Raw genomic sequence first — 22,968 nt, 5'->3', positions numbered from 1 at the left:
AATACCAGACATGAACCAACTTCGTAGAGTGGTATTGAAAACAATTAAGGATTTTGCAAGTAGCACGGAATTCCTAACTTAATTTTTTTTTTTAAGAGGTTACTTTGTAGTTCTTAGAGCGCACAACAAGCCGATTACTGGATTAGGTGTATGTCCATAGTGGCATGGGGCGGATTAATATCTGCACCCTCCTTTCAACCTAACCTAACCTAAATGGGAATTATCTAAGAACATGCCGCAAGCAGAATTCTACTACGAATGGCATGCAGTTTGCGTCGTTTGCATTTTCTAAATATGCATTGTTTCCTTTCCCATAAAGAAAACTATGGCGTAAAGTATAAAGGGTTTCGGCAAACGTAGCTTCTAATATGTATATTTTTTTATTTTGAACTTCGCACAAAGACTGGCGCTTGTGAATATATATAAATGAGAAAAATCTAAGAATATGCGGCAATCAGAATTCTGCTCTCGATGGCATGTAGTTTGCGTCGTTTACATTTTCTAAAGGAAGATCTACGGCGTAAAATGCACTTATAGGGTTTCGGCAGTCTTAGCTTCAAATATATGTATCTTTCTTTATTTAATTTCTTTTCTTTTTGCTTTAAATTAGATTTTTTTATTTTTTCCTGTATATACTACCAGAGCAACCGTAGAGATTTTTTGAAAAGGGCAAAGAGGCATTTTTTGAAAAAAAAAAATGGTCGAAGCCTTGTTTCGTTTAATCATCTTGTTAGGGGCCACCGAACCTCAGAAGTTCCGAACTGAATCGGACTGCACTCATTGGTATGTGAGAAATTCATCATTGTTCATCAGTAGAATTTTCATTGGCAAAATTTGCATTTTTACATTGAACAAGGAGTGAAAACAAAGTATAACTAAACAAAAATGAAGAATGATAAAAACATGTCTATTGATAAAAAAAAAGGTCACAAAAAATGTCAAGGTTTCAAAATTGGGTAGAAATGATACATTGGGGCCGCAACGGTAACATTGTGCATTACATCTTTCTCCAGCTTTGCCATGCTACGTTTTTCGCAATTTAGTGTGGCCAACTAAACAAAAAAAATCTATTGTGAATGGTATAGTAATGTATGAACCAATTGACACAGTAAAATATAAACCATAAATTTCTCACCAAACTGCATTGAGATAGTTTCATATTCGTACTATTCAAGGACCGTGGTACACGTTTATGACATCTACATTTGACTATATCTGCCATCACAGCTTCAACCACATTTTCGATGGCGTAACGATTCTGACCACCAACTATCCCACCCACTTGCCAGCAGCACTTGGAATGCTGACATGGATACCTTGTTGACTGCAAAACAAACAATTGAAGTCGCCAACTTAGCAACATGAAGTTGCATAAGGTCCAAACAGAATGCTACTTTATGAACTGCAACGTGATCTCTTCTCATTTCTCATGTTCTCACCTCCATCAGTGGATCCAAAGACACAATATTTTATTAGGAGATATTTTGTGACTAATTTCAAATTTAGCATGGCCATCCTTGCCCATATGGGGGTCACTTCTTCCAAAAAAAAAATACTCTTGCCTATAGAAAATTAGTTCATAGTCCCACATATAGAGGGCTTTTGTTGTTTTTTTTTTTTTTTTTTTGTCTCAATTAGTTATATTCGGTACTTTTCTTCACACACTTTGTCTACTGGACTGTTATAGCAGATGCATTCCAAATGTTCACCTTGCGGATAGACAATAACAGCCCAGAGACGTCAGGTTGGGTCTTTATGATCTACATGCTTCTACAAAAGGTAAATACAATTCATGAGGATAGCGTTGCGAAAACGACTAACAGCTACTAAACAGCTCAATCTGCGTGCGTTCAGATCCAAGTTGCAGATTTCCTAGATCTGAATATTTAAAAGAACGAGGACGAATACAACAAAAGGTAAAAACGACATAATTATTTCTAGGTTAATACATAATTCAGATAAACCGAATAAAAGTTTTCCATTACAAAAAAACATTATTCATTAGGGCTGAATAATAAATAGCCTCACTTTGGTTATTTTTACCTATCTTAATTGTAACAAACATTCAACTTTCAATACTGTATCTATAGTTTGCATCTTTATAAAGAAATAAAAAACCAATATTTTATATATTATAAGTTGTATACACATGACTACATAAATGTATGTAAATATTGTTGAAGTGCAGACATATATGTATGTACTTATGTATAGAGTTCAAACACACATTTTGGCAAATTTTCAAGAATTTTCATCCATCGCACAGCAATCACTACAGTATGTGGTAATGGCACAGACGCCGTCAATGGTGGCATCGATGGCAACCGAGCAATGCAGGCAGCACTGCTTCGCAAATCACAACTTAACAAATAATTGTTAACACAAAGAAAGTCACACGAAGAAGATTTAAAACAGATTAATGGCCCAACTACTGTGGATTGATGAGTGTAATTTGAAAAGAAGACAGACTTCTGCTTTTATTGCAACATGGAAAGAGTGATCATTATCATAACATGGCGTGTAATTTTAAAAATCCCAGCTGTATGCTTCAGAATGAGCAGCGTAGCGTGTCGTGGAAAATGATGTGCTAATTTTAGTTTTGGGCTTGTTGCGCTTTTCTTTTTTAATTAAAATATATAACGGCGAAATTTTTCGCTTTAGATGTGAACGGAGACGACGACGATGATGATGAAACGTCATTGTTTTACTAACGACATTCTGTTTTGGCTAGAAATCAAAAAACTGTCCATTGTCTAGACTATGTGGGATGGTTAAACGTCTTTGTTTATAACAAAGGGCAGGGAAATGCTTGATTTTGAGACAAATTTTCTATTGTTGTTCTTGATTAAATTAGGAAATACAGCCCTTTTCTTAATAACAATTCTCTGGAAGTTTTTTCCCTACTCCCTTTTCACCCATTCTGAATAATTTCCTTCCTTTCCCCTTATTCTATACAATCTTCGAAAAAAGGCAAATATTTCTCAGGGGAAGAACGTAGGTGTTCTTAATGGAAATAAAAGGGAGATGAGATGAGAAATTGGAAAAAAAATCTCCCAACAAATGTAAGGGCGTTGCTATTTAAGAACAATTTATTATGCACGAAAAGTACTTCCTTCCCAAAATATTTTAGTTTCTCTCGGTAGAGGTGATAAATCGATAGTTTAATCTTTGCGATCCGTTAGAAAAAACCCATACCCCAATTTTCAAAAACGCCAGATCTCGGAGATGCGTGCACCGATTTAAGTTTTAATTTTGTATGACAACATATGGTACTCCAACACGAAATTGGTAAAAATTTTGGGGTCAAATAACCTGGGGGGACGCCCCATCCCAAAACCCACCCGAACGCACATGTGTACCGATTTTGACAACATGGGTATCAAATGAAAGGTATTTAAGAGTAGAGTACGAATTTGGTGCACAAATTTCACTCTTTTTAATTTTCGGGGGGTGGTCCCTCACCCCCAAAAAAGCCCCAAGAGGACACTTTCACCGCTTTGGGCAATATGAGTATCAAATGAAAGGTATTGAAGAGTAGAGTACGAACTTGGCATTAAAATGTTACCCTAAGTGTCGGAAAGCCCCCTACCCACAAATGCAGCACCCAACAGGACACTTTAACCGCTTCGAGCAATATGGGTATCAAATAATAGGTATTTAAAAGTAGAATACAAATCTGACACAAAAATTTATTTTTTGGTGTCTGAGGGCTCTCCCCAACCCTCCAAAAGCCCTCAGCAGGATAAATTTACCGATTGGGACAATATGGATATCAAAATAAAAATATTATATGAATAATATGAAATAATATATGAAGCCCGATCAGGATAGAATAGGACAGAAATAAAAATTCGTTCGTAGTAGAGTACACTTTTTACCCTCAAATTGGGATGGACACAGGAGGACCTGCGGATCATTAAGAATGTGGTATCCCAAGTGGTCATTTTGAAATATTATTTTGAATGTAGATAACCAATACAAAAAATTGATTGGTGTGAATCTGAACGAGACCCGTAGCTCCAAATATCTTGATAGCCTCCTTCAAAATGCTTGACATTATGGGGCTCAAACAAAATCGTGCTCTAACACGATACTGATATTACTCCAGGGTCCGCCTCTAAACTCCCTTCAAACCTCCCTTGTCTACTATGGCAATAAATAATAGGTATTTGATAGTAGAAAACGAATTTGATATCCAATTTCAAGGCCAAATGTTTGGGGGTCGTGTCACCCCATAAACTCCCCCTAAACCAATGGCAATTTAGGCTCAAATTAAATAAAATTTTAAGTGTAGAGCAGGATGCTGATATTTTTCGGTGGGTTGCCGCCCCACCCTGCATACCCCTCAAACTGGACATATTTGTGAATTATTGGAAAAGGAGCTCAAACCTCTATCTGTCTCATGGCCAAGTATTTCATGGACACCTCACCTCATAAACTCCCCTTAACCACACATATATACCGACTGTAGCAATATGTAGTTCCAATGTGGTTTTTGGGCGTGGAGTATGAATCCGATATTAACTTTTGGGACAAAGAGTAGATCACTTTTGGAACAAAGAGTAGATCTAATATCCAAACTTTAATGGGGGACCCTCCCCTACCCTATTTTCAAAAACGCCAAATCTCGGAGATGGGTGGGGCGGTTTAAGCGAAATTTTGTTTGTTTATAATAACTTAAACACAGAAATTTATATCCTTATATAGAATATGATATCTAGGGAGCCGCTCCACCTCCAAAGCCACCAGCCACATGAAACTATTAGACTCAAAGAAAAGTATTTGAGACTAGAGCACGAATCTGATACATTGGAGTTCACCACTAAAAAGACCCCGAACATATTTGCCGACCATATCATATAAGGCCCAAATTAAAGAAATTTCAGAATAGAGCACCAATATATCTACATTGGGGCGATATGTCTGAAAGGCCGTACCAGCACCCCCAAACAGGACTTTTTTCCTGACCGTGGCAGTATAGGCCTCAATTAAAATACGAAAGCGAAGGAAGGCGCAGCGGAGCGGGCCCTGTCCCTAGTACAAGTATAAAACACACATGAAGAAGATAAGTTGTAAAACCAAAATTTCTTAAACCGATAATCTTTTTCTAATACACATTGAAGGTAAAGATGATACATGCCTATTTTGACGTTTAATATGTTTAAATATAAAATCAATGCAAAAAAATAAGGCTTGTTCGCGCCTTTAAAATTTTCTCATTAGCAACGTCTGTAAATAATAAGAAACAAATTCCAAAAAAACTATGATCAAATGTTTAGTCAAAATAAAATAGCTGAAGCAAAACAGCTGTTTTCAACAATTCGAAATTTTCTCTCCCCATTCAATGAGAATAGGAGGGTTATTATTGAGGGATTTTATAATCCGGGAGATTTCAGAATTGGGATGATAATGAAGTATACATTAACATTGACTCAATTACACGCCTTCAGAGGCCACCGTAGCCCAGAGGTTAGCATATCCGCCTATTACACTGAACACCTGATTTCGAATCCTGGTGAGAACATAAAAAAATGACAGCGGTGGTTTTCCCCTCTTAATGCTGGTAACATTTGTGAGGTAATATGCCATGTAAAAACTTCTTTCCAAAGAGGTTTCGCATTGCACTGTTCCTTAATGGAATGTTCATGGGCGATTTGCAATTTGCCTTTGAAAGATAAGTGATCTTACAATGTGCCAAAAACAAAAGAAAATTAGTCCTTAGTGGAGCGAATTGTATCGGATGCGGCCCGATATGGACTTGGACATTAATAGTTCCAACTGGCTGAATCAGGTATTAATAATACTCCCAGTTAGTTTAGTACGTAGAATGTCAAACTCATCAATAAGGTGAGTTTTCCCGTAATCTAGATTTGCCCCAACATAGAATGTATAGAGGTAGAAAATGTGAAGTCTTTAGATCTTAGATCCAATTTATGGTAATAACAACCTATCCAATTTATGGCAACCCTGGTATTGTGCAGATAAGCAGAGTAACAATATGGGAACATCTAAATCGTTTGATCTAGAGCAGCACTCACGAAACTTTTATAATACCACTAAGATAAGAATTCTCACGCAAAATCCTGGAATAAGTAATCCCTTACGTTCTGGCAACAAACTACAGGCTTCTGGACATTAATATCGTCATATAGGTGGAAGTCTTTACGGTAGTGAAGTTCCAGCCAACGATTTGGCAGCAAGAGCAGCCACTTGATCATACCATAACTTGTCGCTGAAGCCTATGGCGCACGGCCATGTGAAGTCAGGACGGATAATGCAATGCACAGAAACTCTTCGAACCATGAGCAAGCCAATTAGGCTAAGCTGGGACCCAGGCCTTTAGGAAGTAACGGGGATAAAAGGCGAATGGCCAGGAATGTATCGCGGCATAATTTGTCTATTACGTCCTCGCCGCATACTTCAGAGTTCTGGACATGCATATCGTTTTTTAGGCATATGTCTTTACGGCAGTGAAAGTTCTGACGACGATTTGGCAGCAGATGAAGCTGTCTGATCGTACTATATATCGTCACTGAAGGTTGCGGGATCAGGACGGGTTATGCAATGCAAAAAACCTCGCCGAACTATGAGGAAGATCATCCGGCTAAGCTGGGTCCCGGTTTGTCGAGAAGTAACAGGGATATAGGGGGGATGGACAGTAATTGTTGACTGGAAAGTGATGATATTGGTACGTTCTCTACATAGTTACGACTTTATGAGAGAAGAAAGCCCCTAAATGTTTACAATATTTGGTTCTGAACTTTAGTCTCACCCCCGCAAAATTGTCTTGTCACGTTAATGATCTCTTATTCTAACCTAACATATTTAGGAGATCTTTAAAAAGAGATGCATTTTCCAAATATTGCCGTTTTCCGTATTGGAGAAGAACCTCGGTATAGAGCCTATGCTCCTATAGAAACGGCAGTGAGCAAATCTATTGTTCGATCTACTCATTCCTATCAAGACAGTGTCTACATTAATCCACAATAATATCGCAAAAGAAACTATGGCCTATCGGCCCTTCGTGAATGCCGATTATGTTCTCAGAATAGAATATGCTCTCATCTTATTTTGTATTTATTCCTAAGAGATACATTTCGTAAATATTTTGTTACTGAGAAGAAATGCGTGCCCAAGGAATAGATATATTAGAATTGCCGACCCAGATATGAGCAAAACAAGTGTTCAATCTTTCCTTTCTCGTCAAGAACGGAATTCTCATGGGTGCCACCATAGGGTTTATGCCAGCTCAACTAATTCTGATGATCCAACTGCATAGTTGCGTATTTGACGCCCTTTTAATACTAGCCGTTTTGCTGCTAGTTTCAGAAGTTCTATTGCTTTGCTCAACAATACAAATTACCTATCAGCATATTCATCCCCTCATTTTCTAGAATGTCGGAGTGTCCATGTATCCTTAAAGTCCTTGAGCTTCTTACACTGCACTGGCTCAAGGGTTTCGAGAATGGAAATTTTCTTTCCATTATTTCTATTGGGGATATGTCTGCCTGTTTCAACGATATATTAAGATCAGGTTTTCGGACCTCATATCGGCATATGTAATTCTTTATCATACCGACTTTTCCAACACTTTTCGGTTCCAAATTTTAAATAAGACCTCAATAGACGTTATATTCACCATCGCTTCCTATCCAAACTGTGGTGGTACCCTTATTGTGGATTAAATTTATCATGGGGTAAGATTTTCAATCTTTTCCCAATGTGTAAACTTCCTGTTAATCTATTATTTGCGATCAGCTGCAGATGTGGCTATCTTTCAGTACCAAATTACTCTGCCTAATTTTAAAAGTACTGTAACACCTGAGTGTAGTCATCATCAAAGAGATTAGGAGAGAACACAGCATGAATCTTAAATATCCTGACGAGCAGTAAATCATGATCAACTAAAGAGCTCTATAATTGTATGTACATATGTATGTAGACAAAGAGAACTATCATGAGAAGAAAAACAAGCAATAACTATTTTGTGGCTGGCTATTGGCTCAAGCATTAATTAAAACAAGAAAATGACAAGGCTCTTCTTCATGGATTTCTTCTTCACATTTGTTTATCAGACACACAAACAAAAAAAAGGTCATTGAGACAGGCACAACAAAGATATCAAAGAGTTGAAGACCAATAAGTATTCATAGGGTTGGTCATAAAAACAAAACAACAAAGCTGATATTGTTTGGTAATTTCAAATGAAAAAATGAACGAAAAGCGCAGCGCAGAAACAAAAATAATACAAACAGAAAGAAATACAATGAAATCAAACAAAAACAATGCAAAAAATGCGAAAAACGTAACGCAACGCTGCAAAGTAACATGGGGAAAAATAATAATAGGAACAATATGGGAAACAAAAACAACAATAAACAAAACAAATTCAACGAATGGAAGAATAACAAATAAGAAACACTAACAACAAGAAGGCAAATTTGCGCAAACACACGCACAAAACAAATGTGTTTTATCGTCGTTTGTTTCATTTCCCAAGCAAACCCCATCCCCCTCTTTATTTCCATTTGTTGAATGGCACAAAAAAAAAGACGAAAAAGAAGAGGAAGTAGTAAGGAAGGCAGTCGTGGGGTAAGGGGAGTATGGGGCGAACAGGCGGCAGGCAAAACGCAATGCAACGCAAAAAACGGCGAGGGCGAGCGAGCGAGCATCGACGATGGCCTACCTTTCCTTGAAATAGTCCAATGTTACCGATTCTGAATCAAATTCAGAATAGTCGGGCAGGGAATCATCATCGAATGAACTCATACCACTGATCATGTTGGCGTTTGCAAGGGCATTATTATTGTTGGTGTTGAGGTTGATGCCGCTACCATTGCTTAACAGGGAGTGTTGTTGTTGCAATATGGGTGGGTGTTGCTGCTGCAGAAGATTGCCTGGCGAAAGATGCTGCTGCGAATTGTTGCTAAGCTGAGAAATGGATTTTTCGTAAACTTTAGCCATTGTTTGTTGTGCGCTGATGGGCTATGTACTCGTTTTTTTTCCTCTTCGTTTCTCTTATTTGAACACACACAAAAGGAAAATCACATGAATTTCGACCTGGGCATATAAAACTCGTTAAAATACACCACGTTCACTTTCTTTCAAGATTTTTGCCTTCTTCTGTATTAAAAATAGAAATTATTTTTGCTATATTTCTCCTTAGACCAAACACACACACACAGTCAAGCACATAAACTTTCTCGCACACGCACTACAAAATATTTTATTTTTGCTGCTCTTCTTCTAATAATTTTCTGCTAACTTGCTTGTTGTTGTTATTTTTCTTCTTCTACTTGGCCCAAAATGGCGTCCAAGCTGTTCTAATTTTTCTTTTCAGACTCACAAACTCACTACACAAAAAACCTTCACTAATAAATAAGAAAATTTTTAATTTTTTCTTTCTAATTGCAGTCGATTCTTACTTTTTGCCCGAGAAGAAATTGGAAATTATTGGAAGAAATTAAAATATGTATGAAAGCGTTCGGCCGAACAATAATTTCACAGATTTCAATTAGGGAACTAAAAGTATAATCGATTTATCAGACTAACTTGGACTAATCGACTAATAATCGACTTTTGTTTCGAAAATCGAATAGTCGACTTTGAAGTCAAACAATCGATATTTTCGTTGTGCGATGTTTAAACGCTAAATCACACGTTCGTCTACCGAAATTTTCGCTGGCAAATACATGGTAACAAAAAACTCTACATTCATTTGGCGAATATGGCGATAAAGTACACATTGAGCTTAATTATGTACAAATAAGTACATTGCAAAGTGCAAAAAATCAAAGCCTTAGTTTTCTTTTAAGTGCTTTTCATATTTCAGTCCTATAGGGCAAAATTGTTCTGGATAGTCTTCAATATCATACGATAACAGATAGTAATAAGCGATTTATAGGAGTCTCTATATAATACTAAAATAAAACAGCAAAAAAAGAAAAAAAAATTGGAATGCTTACAATCTCACTCTGTAGCACAAAGCAAACCGAAATTTTCGCTTTGGATATGTCTACCCTAATGGCCTTAAGGCCGGTACGCAGCTCAAACGAAATTTTCGTTGCCACTGCTATTCAGATGTTCTGTGTAGAATTTCAGTGCAAAGTTGTGTTGGATAGATATCGATATCATGTGAAAACAGATACAAATTATCCATTATATAGAATACAACATAAATAAGCTAATATATCCTCCAAAAATGTTTTAAATGAATTGCTGTGGTTTATTTTAGTCCTATCCAGTGCAAGTCAGATGTTCTGGATAAATTATCAGTGCAACAATATACTGGTAAGTTATCGATAATATGCACTAACAGATAATATTAAACGATTAATTGCGATTTGCACTATATAGTACTAAAATATAACACGGCAAATGTGCAATGCTTTTGTAAATACCTGGTGCGAATATTTAAACGCAATTGAATTAGGTCCACCTTATATGCATTCTTGTTGGCAAATATGGTCACCCGTTAATTTCTGACAACTGCCACGAAGTTAGCCACCGTCGTTGTCATCACGACGCATAGATTAGCAGCCAATAGATTCACTGCTGGAAAAATTATTAAGTTTTGATTTATAAATTACGATTGGATACAAGTTTCCTTAATAAATCGAATAGAATGTCTAAAGACGCTAATCCTAAGGAAGCTGTTATAAAGGCAGCGTATGCCGATGTAAACAAGTTTGGTCAGAATGGAGAATTCGACAAGGCGATGAAAGCTGTGAATAGAAGTGAGTTATATGTACAAAATTCCATTGTATAGACAGACTATTGCAATGCAACTATTTGGGTATATAGCGAACATGTGCAGGGAATAGAATGATTTGATTTCAATCCCAATTGAAATAGCAAATCCTCCCACAATCATTCCTTAATGAAATAGGAAAGCTATTTCTCATATCCATAAGTGCCTGTCCAATTTGGCAAAGCACTTCCTTTTTATAGCCAAGTCGTAACAGTGTACCGCGGAACGAAAACTAGTTCCCACCAACTTCCCAATTAAGGACAGGGAGTGCTGTCCTTTTCAAGTTTTAACTTAACGACAAAACCCCTTTATTGATAAGATGCTCTCTATAGCCTCCCATGGTCAGCACAGCATATCGGAATAATTGATAATTGCGATATTCTTATTCGGCATGTTTGTAACAATTCATTTGTTTTTGTTGTAACAGTGTATTGTGTATTCATACTGAATTTGTTAGAAGGGTTTTGTTAAATAACCTCTCGGTTCTAAGTCAAATAGAAGTGATTGGTCAGTTGAATAGATTACGCGTGGTCCCTGGTGCTTCAATCCAGCCCTGTAGGAATTGAGTTGATTGCATCCGACTACTCTGGTTTGCCGAGGTAAAACTACTCTAGTTTGTCGAAGGAGGTTAGTTTCAAATTATGGATGATCTACAATAAAAACATTCGCACGCTGATTGCGGCCTAAAACACTGCCTTATATTTCAGGGCGTTGGTTGCCTATCCACAAGATGGTTGTTTTTATAGTTGTATGCTTGCATGTGGCGGTAGCGAACTTCTTTGAATTATTTAGGCCGATCCGCTACTTAAACCAAGTCGCTGAGAAAAGATCGGACAATCCTCCTCACGTGCTACAATCCAAATGGATTAGAGCATAGGTAGAATCTTTAACCTGCATAAAGATTCACCACATTTTTTAACAAAACCAATGTCTAGGCTGAAGTTTTTCACTATTATTTAATACCATCTTTAATTTATTTTTCCGCCTTTTTAGTTCTTGGAGTTACACCTGATGACCAAACTGCCTTACACTGCAAAGTAATATGCCTTATTCAGGTCTCCAAATTCGAAGAAGCCCTTAAGTTCATCGATAAGAATAAACTCTCATCGAATTTGATTTTCGAAAAGGCTTATTGCGAATATCGCCTCAATAAACCCGAAAATGCATTGAAAACAATTGATGAAGCTCGCTTGCCTTCCTTGCCACCCAATCTCAAAGAGTTGCGCACTCAAGTTTTGTACCGTTTGGAACGTTTCGATGAGTGTTTCGAATCGTATAAAGAAATCATTAAAAATACCAACGACGACTATGAAGATGAGAGGCGTACCAACTTGAGTGCCGTGGCGGCCAATTTGGCTTTGGACGAATCAAAGGATATACCAGATATACCCGAGGAGACTTATGAGCAAAACTTCAACGGTTCATGCATTTTATCAAATCGTCAGAAGTTTGCTGAGGCTGAGAAGAAATTGAGGCTTAGTGAAAAGCTATGCCGTGAAACACTGGAGGAAGACGGTGCATCCGAGGAGGAAATACGCGAAGAGTTGGATGTTATACGAGTTCAAATTGGCTATTGCATGCAAATGCAAGGCAAAACCAAGGAAGCTGCTTCCATTTATGCTGAGGTTTTGAAAAACAAACCGAAGGATCCAGCCTTAGTGGCTGTAGCTAGCAACAACTCGGTAGCCATAAACAAGGATCAACATGTTTTCGATTCCAAGAAAAAGATACGCTTGGCTTTGGCTGATGCTTGCGAGCATAAATTGACTTCGCGTCAAAAGAAGGCCATTGCTTTGAATAATTGCCTTTTGGCTTTGTTTACCAATTCCGGTGATCAGGTGCAACAGTTTTGCACAAAGTTGGCTAGTCAATATCCAGATTTGACTTTCCAAACACTGTTGATTAAGGCCACTCAAATGGCCAAGGACAAAAAGCACAAGGAGGCTGTGGATTTATTGCAGAAACATGCCTCGAATACTAAGGATGTGAATGAGGCATTTGCCACAAAATTTGCCATTATTCAATTAATGCTGACACAAGGCGATCGCAAAGGAGCTGTGGATGTTTTCTTATCATTGGGCGAGTCCAAATACAAACCGGGTGTTGTTTCGGCTTTGGTCACCTTGTACTTGGGTTTGAATAATAAACCGGCGGCCTCAGAATTGTTAAAATCTGCCGTTGACTGGTATAAGAAGAACAATGTCAGCAGTGCTGATTTGTCCGATATGTGGCGTCAGGCTGCAGAATTCCATTTGCGTGGCGGAGCTACTGAGACCGCAGCCAGCTCTCTGGAAGAGTTGCTTAAATTGAAACCAAACGACATGAAGGTTTTGGCTCAGTTGGTCATTGCCTATGCTCAATTTAATCCCAAGAAGGCTTTGGAGGTCAGCAAGAAATTGCCAAAATTGGAAACCCTAACAACTACCTCGGAAATTGATGCCTTGGAAGCTGCCAATTGGGTGATGTCCACGAAAGCGGCTAAGAAATCGGCCAATGCTAAAATTGAAATGTCTCCAGGAACACCAGTCGTCGAGCGTAAGAAAAACAACAAGCGTAAACGCAAAGGTAAACTGCCCAAAAACTATAATGCCGAAGTGGCTCCGGATCCAGAAAGGTGGCTGCCTAAATATGAGCGCACTGGTTATCGCAAGAAGCGTGATCGCAGAACTAAAGAAGTTATTAAGGGCTCTCAAGGCATGTCCTCGCAAGCAGCGGATCAATAGTAGGTTTATATCGCATGGCACAGAAGTAGATTATAACTTATTGTCTTTTTGTTATTTCAGTGACATGTCTAATCGTGCCAATTTGGGTAAAAATTCTCCTGCTACTCCGGTGTATCAGGAACCTACACCAGGTCCTCGCCAGCAACATCGCAAAGGAGGTCACAAGAAGAAGAAGGGCAATCGTTTCTAAACTGTAGTCCCCTGCTGCCACGATATATCAGGAACCACACCAGGTCCACGCCAGCAACATCGCAAAGGAGGCCACAAAAAGAAGAGCAATCGTTTCTAAACGGTAGTCCAACTGTGGTGTAGAGGCATTTAATATTCATCAAATTTCCAGCGCTCTTTTTAAATATTTTTGTTTGTTTTATTTTGAAATTATTTTTTATTGCTATATTTTAAATAAAAAATATATATTTTGCATTTGAGAAACTTTTAAAACCCTTCATTCTTCATTGTCATCGTCCTTATTTGTTGTCTTACCCTCGGTACCAGCAGCATCGTCTCTTCTTGCATCATAGGAATGTAAGGGTAAGGTTTCCAGCCATTCCAACAAAGGTTTTTGGTCACACTCCGTACGATATATGTTATCAAATATTTTGGTTTCTATAAAATTTTGTATTTCCGTTTCCTGCTTTTCCCAAGTCAGCGGATTATGTATGCCATCCTGGCCATAACGCTCATTGTAGCGTTCATAATGCACGGTGTCCAGCACTAAACCTAAGCCAGGGGCCATGGGTAGATCTAAACGTTCCTCTGTTAGGGCTCTTTCTAATGTGGCGATCTCAGTGTGGCCACGTACAATGGCTATGCTGAGGCCAACCATTTTTCGTATTTGATGCAACATAAAACTTTGTCCTTTAACCTTCACCGTTACAAATTCAACACCTTGGGGGCTTAGGAATGGTTCTGAACATGTGAATGACATTATGAATCGTTTTGCAGAGGGATCCAAAAAGTTTCTGTGGAAAAATAGTATAAATTGCAGTTACAGTAACAGGAAAAAAAAATATTTTTGTTTAAAACTCACTTCCGACTTGTAAAATTATGGAAATTTTTAGTCCCCTCAAACATTTCCAATACCTCCTGGGCTTTTTTTAATCTCTCAGATGTGAGACGAAATTGCTCATATTGTGTTTTGTCATTAAAATCGGCAAATGCTATACTAGGCATTGTGTAAGTGTAGGTTCTAGCATTACATTGATCTTTGGCATTGAATCCCTTTGTTACACGTTCAATGCCAAATAAGCGAATTTGTTCAGGAAGGTCCTCATTCAAAGCCTTAATATCTAGATCTTCGGCTGTAAAGAGAAAATACTGTTTTATTGTATAAATTGGATATGGGAACACATGAAAACGAAGTATAAAGGCTTTTAGCCTATGTTGTGTCGTCTGCTATTATTAGGGATATGACCTCCAAGGTCTTCTGGAAAAATTGAGGAATATTATACACGATTCTTAACATCGGGCCAGGCATACAGATAAAATATAAGGGCGCACTACCAGCTAAGAGACTTAAGACGTTCGGGAAGTGGATTAAAAGTAGGAGCAAATCGCACTTTTGTCGGATAATCGATGTGATGATAGGGGAAAGGAATGGAAAGGCAGAGAAATTGGAGTACATCCTATGCCAATGCCTAGCTCTTTCAAAGAAAGGTCCCACTGTCCCCAATGCAGTGGATCCGAAAGGATCATTCATGCCCAGTTACTGCACCCACTCTGTAAGTTTGTGGCTATAATTACAACCACATGGCCATCAGTAAAAAAATTAATTTTTATCATGCTTTTGATGTTCTCACCATAATTCGAACCCATGGTTGCAGTGTCTAATTCAGACAGTAACCTACTGGTCATAGTGACCCTGTACTATTTTAAAATACCTTCATAAACCACTTACGCAACTTGATGGAACAAACTTGTCTCGCTGCCGATACACCCTTATCTGTTCTGGCAGCTCTTTGAAACATGCAAAGTTGGGCCTGATCAAAACTTTCATCAGTTATCCACTTGTTTTTGAGCATTGCCTTAAAAAGTTCTTCTTCAATGGTCGCCATTCCCGGATTTCTTTGCATGCCAAAATAATTGGCACCCGAATATGCCAATAATATAGCGGTCTTTTTTCTTTTAATTCTATCGGCAGGATTAAAAGGTGGCCGTTTTACATCGCCCCTTTCTTCGTCTTCGGTCTTCCAGTCAACCCACTTTCGGCGTTTAAGATTTCGCTTTAATTGTTTCATTTCTTTGGTAGTTTCAATAGCTTCTTCCTTTTGTTGGCGTCTTTTTTCTTGTTCCTGTTCCAATTTGTCCAACGCTTCAGACATGGCGGCTGCAAATCCTTTTGCTGGTTTTGTTGACAATAGGCTGTTGGTTGTTAGGCGTCCTAGTTGGGACATAAGAATAGTTAAATAGCATTTATCATTCATTTATGAAATGATCATATAATACCTGCCTTTATGTTTGTGAGTAGCCTCGATATTAATAGCATTACTTGGAAATTACTTTTAATTTAAAAATTCCTATTTTTCTTAATGCTGCACGTGCTTATTTATGTTTTTAATACCAATTTTTAAATTAGTTAATGCGATGATGTAACGTAAAGTAAACTAGAGTTGCCGTTTTAGACGGCACATCATGATAGTACTCATCGTGTGTACGTGTTGATTAAAGCTTTTGCCAAAAACGGTACATCGATTTTTTCTTTTCTTTGATTTTATTTAATTTATCATATTTTACTTCCCATTTTATAATTTTATTTGCACAGAACATGTTATTTAGTATCTGTCAATAAATGATTACACATTTCTTTGTAAACAGTTTGCCCCGGTAGCCGAGTTGGCAGTGTGCTTGGATTACCAGTGCAGGGGTCGTGGGTTCGATTCCCGGCAGTAGCCTTGGTCTGTCGCTACTGTGGTATCAAAATGGACTTAAAATTGTCTAAGTGAGTCTGTAAAAGACTGCCACACTTACCTAACCTAACCTTGTAAACAATAATCGATAGATGTCATTCATTGAAAAAATCAAAAGATTTTGATTTTTCAGCCATGACTGATGGTTATGTGTACATGTGACGCAAACACCTTTGTTTTCACCAATATTATTACAATGACCATGCATCAGATGTGCCATGTAAACTCAATATTAGTTTTTTGGTCGTGTGAAGATTTACAGTTACGAGTTACGTTTACCATACCCACCCTGTCTTTTCGTTGTGCCTGCTAGACGATGTGACTAATTTAATTCAAATCAGCTGATTATAATAAGTTAACATATCAAAATTAAAGTGCAATTTTAATAATATACTTTGTAAACAAATTAGCTTATGAACTAGTGAACTGGTGATCATTTTATAACTTTGTATTCAACGATTTTCTATTTATATTGCATAAGTTATGGGTAAAATATAAATGACAGCTTTTGGTTCAGATTTTCAAGTTTCCATTTCATTTTTACCAGGAACAACACTGGAACTAGAAATGACAACAACAACCTGTCGCATTTGTCTACACAATCAGAGCCACGAAAGGGATCAATCATCAATGTTTCCAATTTTTATAGATCCAAATGAAGATACGTCACCCATCTGCCATAAAATCAGTATGTGCACAGGTATTCATGTACGTTTATCTTCAACTTCTAACTATGTTCAGTTCCAACAATTGAGTAAGCAGCTTCAAAAATATTCAGACCAAACTATAATCCATATTAGATTATATGGCACTCAAACTAAATGTATTAAAGAACCGATATGTAAACTACTAGTCTAAAAGAGCCCATGCAAATTTTCGGAATTCGTCGGTTTTGTGTGCTTTTTCAACTTCTAGTACCAATTTTGAAGACGTCGTCCTATACCTAGTCTTTGTATCAACCCGTCAGTCTCTCGGGTCGGAGCTTCAGATTTATGGTCAATTGGCCAGGGAAGCTGAATCTGTATCAATAAAATTTAATGCACTTAACTAGGTATGTCAATGTTGTCGTATGGCTCACCTAGTCTTTGTATCATCGTGTAAGTCTTTCTGGTCGGACCTTCAGCTCTATGGTTTATTGATCAGGGAAGCTGAATCTGTATTAATAAAATTTAATGCACTTAACTAGATATGTCAATGTCGTCGTATGGCTCACCTAGTCTTTGTATCGTCCTCTAAGTCTTTCTGGTCGGAGCTTCAGCTCTATGGTACATTGGTCAGGGAAGCTGAATCTGTATCAATAAAATTAAATGCACTTAACTAGGTATGTCAATGTCGTCGTATGGCTCACACAGATGGTTTTTCTTGCGAAATTGATATTACCCGTTAAAACATATAGGTTTATATTTTATGAAGGATTTTCGTCTCGAATATTTCAAAAACATCATCTGCTTTTGCAAGTGCCCATCTTTCTGCTTTATATTAAGTTACAGTTAGAGAAGATGCATAGGTTTTGAACACCTTTTCAAAAAAATATCTAATCTCCAAAAATTCTGTTTTAATTTCTAAGTGCTCAACTTTATTCTCAATATTTATTTGAGTAACTCAAAGCCTTATAGAACGAACACATTTCATATATTTGTTTTTTTCTTTATTTGTATAATAAATTTTAAATTCCTTAAATTTTTCCTATAATCTTTTGAAAATTTTTAAAAACTCATTTTAGATCACGCATCACGAGAAGCTACCATCGTTAATATGCAAAAATTGCCTGACATTTCTTAACATTGCCTATAAATTTCGTTCAATGTGTCTTAACTCTCAAAGTTTTCTTCAAGAATATGTCTGCGTTTGGAGTTCGGATAATTCACCGAAGGCCCATACAAAAGTAGATAATGTCAAAACATCTGTAGAAAATCAACGACAACAACAACAAGAAAAGCAAAATGAAGAAAATGATCGCATAGTGGGCGAAATCGAAACCAACTCTTTAGATACTCAACTAAATCAAGAAGAATCCCGTTCATCTTTTCTGCCTGCAGATTGTTATGAAGAGTGTTGGCTAGAAGGAGAGGAGAGTGAAAACACAATAACAGAGCCAGAGCAAAAAAAGATTACAAACCCACAACCCCATGTAGAGGTTGCAAATATAGTTGAAAATAACGAAGCTAAAAGTAGTACTGCAAATGTTCCATCAAAAATTCTGGGGCTATCATCCGATGGTGGAGCCGTTATTGTTGAGACTGATGCTGCGTTATCGAAAAAAGACAGCAAGACATCAAAAAAGCCGTATGTATGTGATATATGTGGCAATGTCTATGATCGTAGGTATTCTTTGCAAGCCCATATACGACGACATCGTGATGAAAAACCATTTGAGTGCGAGTAAGTTTATGCAAAGCCTCGTACCTATTTTGAAAAAAAGTTTTGTCCATGCGCTTTTTATTTTGGTCACAAAATTTTTGTTTTACGATTTACGTCCAGCACGTAGAAAAATTCTATGGGAATCGAAAATTGTCTGGATAAAAAGGTTCATGCGTGTTGCTGATCTAGATATCTTTTTGAGGAGTTGTTGGCAGTTGGATTTTAATTTTTTCTTACTGCGCTCTAAAAAACAAGCCTTACTTTCAAAAGGCTTGCTTCTACCATTGCACTGCTCACTAATTAGTAAGTAGGTGGAAGCATCTAATTTTTTAGTGGTTAAGCCGTCCGATGAGGCCAACATCGCGATCACGGTTTTTGCACACAACATTTGCCTAAACTTTTTAAAGAAAAAAACAAAAAAAAATTTTAGCGGGCTGTTTATGGACTCATTTTACAAATGCATATAATAATTATTATTATTATACACCATAGGATGGGGTATACTAATTTAATCATTCTGTTTGTAACACCTCGAAATATGCGTCTAAGAACCCATAAAGTATATATTCGAAATCACGCTAACTTTCGAAGGAGTAAAGCTTATCGCTTGAAATTTTGCACAAATACTTTTTATTAGTGTGGGTCAGTTAGGATTGTAAATTGGCCAAATCGGTCCACGTTTTGATATAGCTGCCATATAAATCGATCTTGGGTTTTGACTTCTTGAGCCTCTAGAGGGCGCAATTCTCGTCCGATTTGACTGAAATTTTACAGGTGGTGTTTTGGTATCACTTCCAACAACTGTTCTAAGTATGGTTAAAATCGGTTAATAACCTGATATAGCTGCCATATAAACCAATCATAGGTCTTGACTTCTTGAGCCCCAGATATCTCAATTCTTATCCTATTTGGATGAAATTTTGCATGAGGTGTTTTTTATGACTTTCAAAAACGGTGATTAGTATAGCTGCCTTATAGACCGATTTCGGATCATGACTCCTTGAGGCTCTAGAGGGCGCATTTATCATCAGCTTTGGCAGAAATTTTGTACAACGACTTCTCCCATGACGTTCAACATATGTGTCCAATATGGTCTGGATCGATCTATAGCTTGATACAGCTCCCATATAAACCGATCTCCAGATTTTGCTTCTTAAGCCGCCTCTACAAGGGGCAATTCTTATCCAAATGGACTGTAAAATTACACAATGACTTTTACAATGTTCACCATTCAATTCATTTATGGTCCGAATCGGACTATAACTTGATACAGCTCCAATAGCATAACAGTTCTTATTCATTATTCTTTGTTTGCTTAAAAAGGGATACCGCGCAAAGAACACGACAAATGCTATCCATGGTGGAGGGTATATAAGATTCGGCCCGGCCGAACTAGCACGCTCTTACTTGTTTTTCCTTGCACTTTTTAACATTGCTATACTAAACTCTTTTTATTTCCCCCTTTTTTTTGGTAGACTATGTGGTCAATCATTTCACTGCAACTTTGAATTATCCCGCCATATACGAAAACATACGGGTTTAAGACCCTATGTATGTGTTTACTGCAAACGATCATTTGGAGATCGGTCGACACTAATTAAACATGAAAGGTAATATACATACACGTTTTATCCGATACGAAGAAATCGAAACCTTCAACTTAAAACGCAAAAATTATTCATTGCTTATTTTAAAACTATAGCACGCTACGCAAAGAAATTAAATTATAAAAATATATTAATTTATTTTCCATAGAATACACAGAAATGAGCGACCCTATTCATGTGAAACTTGTGGCAAAACATTTACATACTCCAGTGTCCTTAAAGTCCACCAACTAACACATACCGGTGAAAAACCTTTTAAGTAGGTATACTTTAAATAACTAAAAAAAAACTTATTTATAATTTTTTTTAAATAATTTTAGTTGTGAGCTTTGCGGCAAACGGTTTTCAAGATCTCATCATTTGAGAGCTCATTTGGATACGTTGCAGCATTTAAACGATCCGCGTTCGAAAACATTATTGAAACAAATGAAACGAGAGGAGGAGAATATGAACATTAATGTGGAAAATGTTCCTTAAATTTAAAGGTTTTCTTTACAATTTTTTTATACCTATCACCAAGGGATGGGTTATATTAATTTTGTCATTCCGTTTGCAACACATCAAAATATCCATTTCCGACCCTATGAAGTATATATATTCTTGATCTGCGTAAAAACTTAAGACGATCTAAACATATCCGTCTGTCTGTTGAAATCACGCTACGGTCTTTAAAAATACAGATATTGAGCTGAATCTTTGCACAGTTTCTTTTTTTGTCCATAAGCAGGTTGAGTTCGAAGATGGGCTATATCGGACTGTATCTTGATATAGCCCCCATATAGATCAATCCGCTGATATAGGGTCTTAGGCCCATAAAAGGCACATTTATTATCCAATTTTGCTGAAATTTGGGACAGTGCGTTGTGTTAGGCCAGTCGACATCCTTCTTCAAGTTTGGACCGATCTCTCGATTTAAGGTTTTGGGCCAATAAAAGGCGCATTTATTGTCCAATGTCGCTGAAATTTGTGACAGTGAGTTAAGTTAGGCCCCTCGACATCTGTCTGAAATATGGCACAGATCGGTTCAGATTTGGATGTAGGTGCCATATAGACCGATCTATCGATTAAAGGTCTTAGGCCCATAAAAGGCACATTTTTTTTGCCCGATTTCGATCTCTCAATATAAGGTTTTGGGCTCATAAAAGGCGCATTTATTATCCGATTTCGTTGAAACTTGGGACAGTGAGTTGCGTTAGGCTCTTCGACAACTTTCTGCAATTTGGCTCGGATCGGTTTAGATTTGGATATAGCTGCCATATAGACCGATCGCTCGATTTAAGCTTTTGGGGCCATAAAAGGCGCATTTATTGTCCTATAGCCCTCTTCAATTTGGCACAGATCGGTTCAGATTTGGATAAAGATGCCATATAGATCGATCTCTCGATTTAAAGTCTTAGCCCCATAAAAGGCACATTTATAATCCGATTTCGCTGAAATTTGACACAGTGACCTGTGTTAGGCTTTTCGACATCCTTGTCGTATATGGTTCAGATCGGTCTATATTATGATTATGACAAAAGATGGTTTACATATATACCCGAGGTGGTGGGTATCCAAAGTTCGGCCCGGCCGAACATAACGCCTTTTTACTTGTTTGAGATTGCATTGTATTCCTGAATACAGAATAAAATGGAAAGAAAAGAAAGGAACCATTGCCTGACCCCGGTGTAGTTGCCATAAAAGTATGATTTTCAGTAGATAAAGTAGAGCCAGGGTAAATTTTTGGCACAGCTAGAAGAGAAATGAATGGAAATGGAATGGCAGGGAATACAAATGGTACCGTATTGCTAACGGAAGATCGAATATTTTAAAACCCCGTTCCTTTGATAAAATTCTCACTTCCATAGGAAATTTTTGAAACATTTTATTTCTATAGGAAAATTTTCGGAAAATTTCTTTTCTATAGGAAATTTTCGGAAAATTTCATGTCTATTGGAAATTTTCAGAAAATTTCTTAAAATTTAATTTCTATAGGAAATTTTCTGAAAATTTCATTTCTATAGGAAATTTTCTGAAAATTTCATTTCTATAGGAAATTTTCTGAAAATTTCATTTCTATAGGAAATTTTCTGAAAATTTCATTTCTATAGGAAATTTTCTGAAAATTTCATTTCTATAGGAAATTTTCTGAAAATTTCATTTCTATAGGAAATTTTCTGAAAATTTCATTTCTATAGGAAATTTTCTGAAAATTTCATTTCTATAGGAAATTTTCTGAAAATTTCATTTCTATAGGAAATTTTCTGAAAATTTCATTTCTATAGGAAATTTTCTGAAAATTTCATTTCTATAGGAAATTTTCTGAAAATTTCATTTCTATAGGAAATTTTCTGAAAATTTCATTTCTATAGGAAATTTTCTGAAAATTTCATTTCTATAGGAAATTTTCTGAAAATTTCATTTCTATAGGAAATTTTCTGAAAATTTCATTTCTATAGGAAATTTTCTAAAAATTTCATTTCTATAGGAAATTTTCTGAAAATTTCATTTCTATAGGAAATTTTCTGAAAATTTCATTTCTATAGGAAATTTTCTGAAAATTTCATTTCTATAGGAAATTTTCTGAAAATTTCATTTCTATAGGAAATTTTCTGAAAATTTCATTTCTATAGGAAATTTTC

The 22,968-nt window shown here is 36.8% G+C and overlaps 4 protein-coding genes across 13 annotated transcripts in view; 2 read left to right on the top strand and 2 right to left on the bottom strand.

The window, feature by feature from the left end:
* Window positions 1–9,518, bottom strand: part of LOC106088659 (transmembrane protein 47) — a 50,041-nt gene extending 40,523 nt beyond the window's left edge. For 2 of the 7 annotated variants that reach the window (XM_013254284.2, XM_013254286.2), the window contains exon 1: window positions 9,426–9,518. Coding sequence is in view for 3 of the 7 variants with exons in the window: in XM_013254280.2 (XP_013109734.1) it covers window positions 8,687–8,964 (278 nt within the window). In the remaining 4 variants the exon portion in view is untranslated. Of the gene's footprint in view, window positions 1–8,686; window positions 9,124–9,215; window positions 9,354–9,425 lie in introns of those variants that run through there. The other 5 variants (XM_013254280.2, XM_013254283.2, XM_013254281.2 and 2 more) reach the window with 5 other exon arrangements.
* Window positions 9,519–10,494: 976 nt separating this feature from the next.
* LOC106088665 (signal recognition particle subunit SRP72) lies at window positions 10,495–13,914 on the top strand. Its single transcript, XM_013254297.2, has 3 exons — window positions 10,495–10,736; window positions 11,744–13,472; window positions 13,534–13,914. Exons 1-3 carry the CDS (start codon window positions 10,625–10,627, stop codon window positions 13,661–13,663), a joined length of 1,971 nt encoding a protein of 656 aa, XP_013109751.2. The 5' UTR covers window positions 10,495–10,624; the 3' UTR covers window positions 13,664–13,914.
* On the bottom strand, window positions 13,817–16,034 carry LOC106088666 (pseudouridylate synthase 1 homolog). 2 transcript variants are annotated; one of them, XM_013254298.2, is made up of 4 exons: window positions 15,919–16,034; window positions 15,371–15,853; window positions 14,504–14,774; window positions 13,817–14,435 (listed from the first exon to the last, which is right to left on the bottom strand). In XM_013254298.2, exons 1-4 carry the CDS (start codon window positions 15,956–15,958, stop codon window positions 13,919–13,921), a joined length of 1,311 nt encoding a protein of 436 aa, XP_013109752.2. In that variant the 5' UTR covers window positions 15,959–16,034; the 3' UTR covers window positions 13,817–13,918. The 2 variants fall into 2 exon arrangements, with proteins under 2 accessions (XP_013109752.2, XP_013109753.2); XM_013254299.2 differs by having other exon boundaries at window positions 15,923–16,012.
* A 699-nt stretch (window positions 16,035–16,733) lies between these two features.
* LOC106088653 (histone-lysine N-methyltransferase PRDM9) lies at window positions 16,734–21,040 on the top strand. 3 transcript variants are annotated; one of them, XM_013254268.2, is made up of 6 exons: window positions 16,734–16,866; window positions 16,927–17,087; window positions 18,103–18,761; window positions 20,216–20,350; window positions 20,496–20,606; window positions 20,668–21,040. In XM_013254268.2, the coding sequence occupies exons 1-6, from the start codon at window positions 16,863–16,865 to the stop codon at window positions 20,822–20,824; spliced, it is 1,227 nt and encodes a 408-aa protein (XP_013109722.2). In that variant the 5' UTR covers window positions 16,734–16,862; the 3' UTR covers window positions 20,825–21,040. The 3 variants fall into 3 exon arrangements, with proteins under 3 accessions (XP_013109722.2, XP_013109724.2, XP_013109723.2); XM_013254270.2 differs by lacking the exon at window positions 16,734–16,866 and having other exon boundaries at window positions 16,942–17,067; XM_013254269.2 differs by lacking the exon at window positions 16,734–16,866 and having other exon boundaries at window positions 16,942–17,079.
* The last annotated feature ends 1,928 nt before the right edge of the window (window positions 21,041–22,968 follow it).

The sequence above is a fragment of the Stomoxys calcitrans genome, chromosome 2 (genome assembly GCF_963082655.1).
Source record: "Stomoxys calcitrans chromosome 2, idStoCalc2.1, whole genome shotgun sequence".
Lineage (NCBI taxonomy): Eukaryota > Metazoa > Arthropoda > Insecta > Diptera > Muscidae > Stomoxys > Stomoxys calcitrans.
The sequence above is the reverse complement of the archived record's forward strand: the minus strand, read 5'-3'. Positions and strand labels throughout refer to the sequence as shown.